Source organism: Crocuta crocuta, unplaced genomic scaffold (assembly GCF_008692635.1).
Source record: "Crocuta crocuta isolate KB4526 unplaced genomic scaffold, BGI_CrCroc_1.0 scaffold59, whole genome shotgun sequence".
Taxonomy (NCBI): Eukaryota; Metazoa; Chordata; class Mammalia; order Carnivora; family Hyaenidae; genus Crocuta; species Crocuta crocuta.
The window spans coordinates 3872977-3879962 of record NW_027551578.1 but is presented as its reverse complement, the minus strand read 5'-3'; the positions used below and the strand labels follow the sequence as shown (position 1 = coordinate 3879962).

The window sequence follows — 6986 nt, the reverse complement described above, 5'->3', positions numbered from 1 at the left end:
GCAGATTTCTCAAAGATTGTTTCTTAAACTTCCACAGTAAGTGTCTATGTGAAACCGTGTACGGTGTTCAGTTGTGACTGTCACGTTCCTGGTGCACTGAAGACAGACGCTCAGGCGCCCCAACCCAGGGACAGGCAAGGTGCTGTCCGTCCACCTCAGGCCCTCCCTGCATGCTCGGTCCTCGTCTCTTATTCGACTGCCAGAATTCTGGCCGCAGAAGGTCTTTGCCAAGGGGCTACCTAGGCGAGGGCACTGAGTGCAGAAGAGAACGAGCCGAGGAAGAACACGGGAAAGGAGGAAGGCCCTGCTCCACCCCCACCCCGCACTGCACTGCACTGCACTACGGCCTCAAGAGTAAGGAAGCCTGGTGAGCCCTGAGCCCCCTGCCCTGTCCAATGGCCCCTGGTGAAGATCAGACCCCAAGTCCGTGGGGACAGAGGCATCTCATTCACCCTGTGTCTGGCACATGGTGGGTGGTGCTCAGCAAATGTTTATTGAATTCTAAGCTGAGTTGGCTCTCTGAAATGTAGCTAAGCAGTACAATAAAGTTTGCGAAGACTCTGATCATCTTAAGCATCCAAGTTCTCTTGTGCTGCCTCTGGGGGCCACAGAAGGGCCTGAGAGTGAGCAGTCAACAACCTGGGCACCTGGACACCAGGGAAGTTCGGAGTATTCAGATACAGGACCAGGCTGCGGGGAAAATGCCCCTCACTGCACATACACTACATATTTTCCTTGAAGCTGTGGGAAGGACCCTGACAAGTTCCCAGTAAGCAAGGGATTACAGAAAGAAACTTGACAACACTCATTATTGTAAGTTAACACACATCTGAAGTTATTACTAGTCTGTTCGTGTTGTGTCTTTGTTGTTGAACCTAAAATTAGAATTACTCCTGCATCCAATCCCTTTAGCTCTACTTCTTTCATGAGGGTTAAAGTTTGCAAACCAAGAATTATTTTCATGTAGTATCAAATAAGACTGCCTGACCTGAGTTTACAAAAGATTTCTTCCTATATTTTCTTCTTTTAAAACCTCAAGAGTTTAGTTCTTAAATTTAGGCCTAGGATCTACTTTGAGTTCACTCTGGTAGATGATGTAAGGGTTCAACTGCCTTCTTTTGCATGAGGACGTCCAGTTTGCTGGCACCATTTGCCAAAAAACAATTCTTTCCTCATCAAGCTGTCTCGGCACGGCTGCTGAAAACCATCTGATCCTCGACGTGAGGGTTTATTTCTGGACTTCTACTTCTGGTCCACTGATGTGGGTGTCCTGCCTTTGGCCAGGACTGTACCATCTCCATCACTGCAGGCTGCGGTAAGCTTTGAAATCAGGAAGTAGGAGTCTTCCGACATCATTCTCTCTCAAGACTGTTTTGGTTGGGTCCTTCCCGTCTCCACGTGAATTTCGGGATTAGCTCGTCAACTTCTACAAACAGGCCGCCTGACTTCCCACCCAGAGGTGCACGAACCTTCTCTCGCTCCTGTGTGCAGCCGTCCACACACCCGGGGGAGTGGCGTCAAATTCCGGGTGACACTAAAATGCTTTCTGGGGCGCCTGGGTGGCTTAGTCGGTTAAGCGTCCAACTTTCGCTCAGGTCATGATCTCGCGGTTCGTGGGTTCGAGCCCCGCGTCGGGCTCTGTGCTGACTGCCAGCTCAGAGCCTGGAGCCTCTTTCGGTCTGTGACTCCCTCTCTCTCTGACCCTCCCCTGCTCACGCTGTCTCTCTCTCCTAGAAATAAATAAAACATAAAAAAAAATAATAATAAAATAAAATGCTTTCTGCCCTGCTTGGTGAAAAAACCCACAGCAGGAACAAGAAGAGGTCCAAGAAGTTCCAAAATGGAAGGAAATCGGCACCTAGTTCCGGTAATTTTGGTGATCTTGCAATCACCAAAAATTTTAATCAGATAAATTTTTTTAATTTTTGTGCTTTTAATCAGATAAAAATTAAAAGCACAAAAGCTTCTTTATGGGAAAAAAAAACAAGCATAAAAGGCTCTGAATACAGGAGAGTGGCATAGTACTGAAAAACCAAGTAATTTCCAGGAATCTGAGTTCTTTTTTTTTTTAACCAAAATCATCAGAATCACCCCTGCCAACCAAGCCAACAGTAGAGCGTGATGCTAACGCTCAGGCTTGGGAGTCAGGCAGATGGAGGCGTGAGCCGCAGCTCTGCCACCTACCGAGACCTTGGGCGTGTGATGAAGCCTCTCGCTGATAACAGGACAGTTACGGGACGTGCCCAGCAGGGGACGGTGGAGTCTGTGCACTGGCGGGCATACAGGACCAAGCATAGCACCCAAGTCCGGGGCTCAGTGGCCTGTGGCCACAGAGGCATCTAAAGGAACGTTCCAGGCTCCAGCTGCCTCTACTGTTCTGTCAGCACATAGTGTTTGCCAGCGTTTGCGTCAAGCAGATATTTCAAATGAAATCTGCTTCCTAAATGCCACGGAGACAACCAAGCTCATGTGTGTGCCTGTACACTCATGCATGTGTGTGGCAGGAAGTGACCAGTAGAGATAAAATCTTTCGTGTTACCAGAGAACTAGGAAAACAGAGCACACAGCTCTTCCTAGTCATCTGGATCCAAGAAGACCTTCCTCTCTTGCTTCTGCAGCATTAATGTAATTACACTCAAATAAGCAAATGTGAAATAAATTAAAAACATTTTTCAGTGGCCACACTTAGAGACCAGTAAACTCTACAAGGCATGAGAAAATAATTTAACGAAACTTCCGAGAGAGAAACATTAACAGGAAGGCGACTGTCAATACCCACACCAGGACAGAGGTTTCTAAATTACCAAAATCATCCTCCAACAACAGGAGCGTTAGATCTTTGATTATAGTACCACAAGTCCCTGAGGCTCTCTGTTCTCCACCTACTGCAGCCCCCCTGCCCCAGTCTGCTTTGTTGGGCAATTTCTATTGTTCTACCTTCAGGTTTACTAGTTCTTTCCTCTGTTGTCTCCATTCTGCTGGGGAGTCCTTCCAGAGACTCACCTCAGTTATTCTGGTTCTAAAATTTTTATTTGATTCTCCTTTATAGCTTCCACATCTTTGCTAAACCTTTCAATGTCTTCACTGAGACTTTTAATTACTCTTGGATTTCACATGTGCTAGCAACTGATCATGGAAGCATTTTTGTGATGGCTGCTTTAAGACCTCCACCCTGTAATTCTAACATCCACGTCACCTTGCCATTGGCACATGTTGATGTTTCCATTCACGTTGCTTTTCCTGGTTCCTGGCGGGAGCAGAGGTTTTCAGTTGTGTCTGTGGTGGTGTCCTCTGGCTCAGGTTCCTGGCTGGTGTGCCACCTCCTTTCCACCCTTTGGGTCTCCTTACGTTGGTTTTATGCATAATGTCCATGGTTTTAGCTACGCCTCACAGGAGGAACAGGGAGACGTGTGTCTATTCCGCCTTATCTAGAACTGGAAACATTCCAGGTGGTTTTCTAAAAGGCAATGCTCTTTACCTGATGCCACTAACAAGTCTAGACCGGGGCTCCTGTGTGGCTCAGCTGGTTAAGCGTCAACTCTTGATTTCATCTCCGGTCACGATCTCACGGTTTGTGGGTTCAAGCCCTGTGCCGGGCTCTGCACTGACAGTGTGTGGAGCCTGCTTGGGATTCTCTCTCCTTCTCTACTCCTCCGCTAGTCACGTGTTCTCCCTCCCTCTCTCAAAATAATGAGTAAACTTAACAAAACAAAATAAAAGGAACAAGTCCAGATGACGGGAGGAACGTCAAGTGGAATACTGTTCCCCACGAGTTCAGTCTCATGTCCACAGTCCTGACATGCTGGGCAAGGAGAGACCACCCTCCCGACTTCACACAACTTACTGTCTTACCCGGAATGTTCTTCCTTCTCTTCTCCACTTCCTCCTTCAAAAACACACCCAAGAACCACCTCCTTGGGGACCTCTCCCCACTCCTTTCGCTCACAGAATTCTCTCCCTTCTCTGCATCATCATCTATTTTTCTTGAGGGAAGGGGACATGCTTCACATGTGTTGTCGGCCTACGGGCTGGATACAGAGGGTGCTGTCAAACGTGGGCTCGGAGAACTCTCCTGCGTATCAGAAACAGAAAGGATGCCAGAAGTATCTAACTAATCCAAGCCCTAAGTCTGCACCTGAGGAAAATGAGATTCTTCACGTACAGCAGGAACAGAGAGATCACACAAGTCCCAAAGGAACACAAGAAAGAGAAGAATAACAGGGTGTGTAAGCCCCTATCTCTCGCATAATTAACAACTAATCACTTTATTTACACATCATTAGGGGCAATGATTGCCTTGCCCAGAGAATAGTTTCCAGTGTTAGAGAAGAAAACGTGGTTATTAGTTTAAGATATGATGTTTTGCTCTGGACATCAGAGCCCACTCCCCTGATCCCACTTGGGGCCTGCAGACTGCATTGGGCTGCGGACAGCCAGTCCCGGGACTTTAACGCTGGTCACTCCCCACCTTCCCCCTGGAAGCCGTGTGGCCTGAAAATTCCTGGTCTTTCATCCTCTCTCACTGTTCACTGCCTGTTTCCACAGGAACATTAGAAACACAACCACAAACTCTAACGTGGAGACCATGTAAAGAGATAGAAGAGCATGAAACTGCAGAAGAGAGCCCCCACAGACTTGACAGACGTCACTGAGCACGTGGCCTTGGGGGCCACCAGCTCCCCTGTGAGCTCCTGGGAGAGAGTCGACTCCCTGGTTAGCGTCCACCTCCCCAGCCTCCTCCAGCCCAGTGGCCATGGCACCCCGGTTATCTTCTCTGCACTTGTATCTGACGTTGCCGCGCTGTCCGCCCACCCCGCTGCGGCCGAGCCCCTGCATCCACACGTCCGCTCCGGACGGCGGGGACGGGGTCCTGTTCATCATCACGACTCCACTCACAGCGAAGCTCAGGATTTACTGAATGAAGGAAAGCAGGAAGGAATGTGCCGCGTTTTCTGTGCTTGGCTGCTCTGACCCTAATGTGCGTCCCCTGCACCACCAGCACCCTGGAGACCCTGGTGACAACACGCAGATGGCCCACTGGGGCCGGCGGCCACCGTGGAGGCGTCTTAGCCTTGACGTCAGGCGCGCGTGGTACCGGGCCGCCGGAGCACGCCTCCCGCTCTCACTGGCAGGGGGGCACAGCCTCCTTGGTCCTGGGGCCCTTGCAAGGCCTGGGTTTAAACTGGGGGTGAGGGTGGGGGAGTGGGCACGGCCAGAGCTCGGCCGAGAATGTGCGCTTGCTGACACGAAGACGGTGCAGCGCAAGACAGTACCGAAGAAGGACACAGACAGGCAGAGGGGAAGGAAAATGGCTGCAGGGCTGTCAGAGGCCCGTACACTGGCCCAACATGCCACAGGGCAGGGGACAGCACCGGCCCTCTCTCACACATGATGCACTGCAGAACCCCAGATCACCCCCAGGCGCCCCCCGAGAGCCGGTCACAGCAGACTCTGCAGCCGTGCTGTCCACATGGCCGATGGGACTGAAGAAATTAATCTTTTATTTAATTTAAACATAAATAGCAACCGGTGGCCAGTGGCCACCGCACTGCCCAGTGCGGACAGCGTGTTTCCGTCACCGTGGACGCTCCTGGTGGCCAGCGTTGCTCCACGGCAGACGGAGGCCACAGGGACATGTGTTCTCTTACCCACGACACGTATGACTTCATTTCTGCAAATTCCTAGATCAGACTCACCTGCATCTCACCTAAGAGGGAGGAGGTTGTCATTCAAAGCAAAGGCACACGTCAGCGCCACCCACTACCCGAGGTCACCCACTCCACCATCACGGACGCGGGGACCAGCTATACTCACACTGAACACCTGGACGTCCTTCCTGCTTCTTATCTCTTCCACGAGGGCCAGCGGCTTTCCCTTAGGCACCGGGATCGTGCCCAGGACCACCGTCCCCGGCGCAGACAGCGTCTGATGCACGGCCTGGATGAACGGCTGACTGAAGAGCTCCATTTTCCCAATCTCATCGATGACACACACTCTCCGCCCCAGGCCACCGCTGGGACCTGCCTGAGGATGACAAAGACGTCACGGTCACCTGAGGCAAAGGGCCCAGGGGTCCCGCTCCCCAGTCACTCACCAGCTAAGTCATCCCAAGGCGGGCCAGCTAAGCTCTGGAAGGCATAAGACCGTCTCCCAGTCTCCAGGGGACACTTAACGGGCTAACAATCTGGGAGAGCTCCCTTGGAAACAGGAGCAACGAGAAAATTCGGCTCCCTGAGCCAGCCAGGTCCCCAGTAATTTCCTCTCTTCTAGAATGGTTCCAATAATATCCAAGCCCTGTAGGGGCGCCTGGGGGGCTCAGTCGGTTACGTGACCGACTTCAGCTCAGGTCACGATCTCACAGTTCGTGGGTTGAGCCCCACATCGGGCTCTGTGCTGACAGCTCAGAGCCTGGAGCTGCTTCTGATTCTGTATCTCCCTCTCTCTCTGACCCTCCCCTGCTCACGCTGTCTCTCTCTTTCTCAGAAATAAAAAAAACAAACATCCAAGCCCTGTATTTACAGACACCCAGGAAGTAAGCAGCACCCTTGTGCCTTGGGTTTAAACGAAATGAGACAGCAAGCTGGGAGCCCTTGTAAACCCTACTGGCCTCTTTTCTTCCCATTTTGAGTTGCGGGAGATTCACCACCGAGAGCTCACCGACATTATTTAAGCTTCCGCACACAGATATCTGAACACACACGCATACATTATGTTATACCAACCAGAAATGTTCACTTTCAAACCTCAGTTTATAGAAAATCCTCATTCTGTCTAGAATCAGGGACTTTTATTATCCAGAAACTATAAGAACCTCAAAAGTAGGTCTGGGAGTTTTGATGAAATTATGTTAAGTTATTCATGCTCGACTGAAGCCTATAAACACTGGTTTTTCTAAATAACACATGAACATTTATTCAACACTGTAATAAAGGAACCAGATCACATTCACAATTTTTTTTTTAAATATAAATTCAAGCAACTCCAGA

At 50.3% G+C, this 6986-nt stretch overlaps 1 protein-coding gene across 1 annotated transcript in view; it reads right to left on the bottom strand.

The window, feature by feature from the left end:
* Positions 1–6986, bottom strand: part of NTPCR (nucleoside-triphosphatase, cancer-related) — a 30502-nt gene that overhangs the window by 3538 nt on the left and 19978 nt on the right. The window contains exon 4 of the mRNA XM_077751683.1: positions 5815–6024. Coding sequence (XP_077607809.1) covers positions 5815–6024 — 210 coding nt within the window. The remainder of the gene's footprint in view (positions 1–5814; positions 6025–6986) is intronic.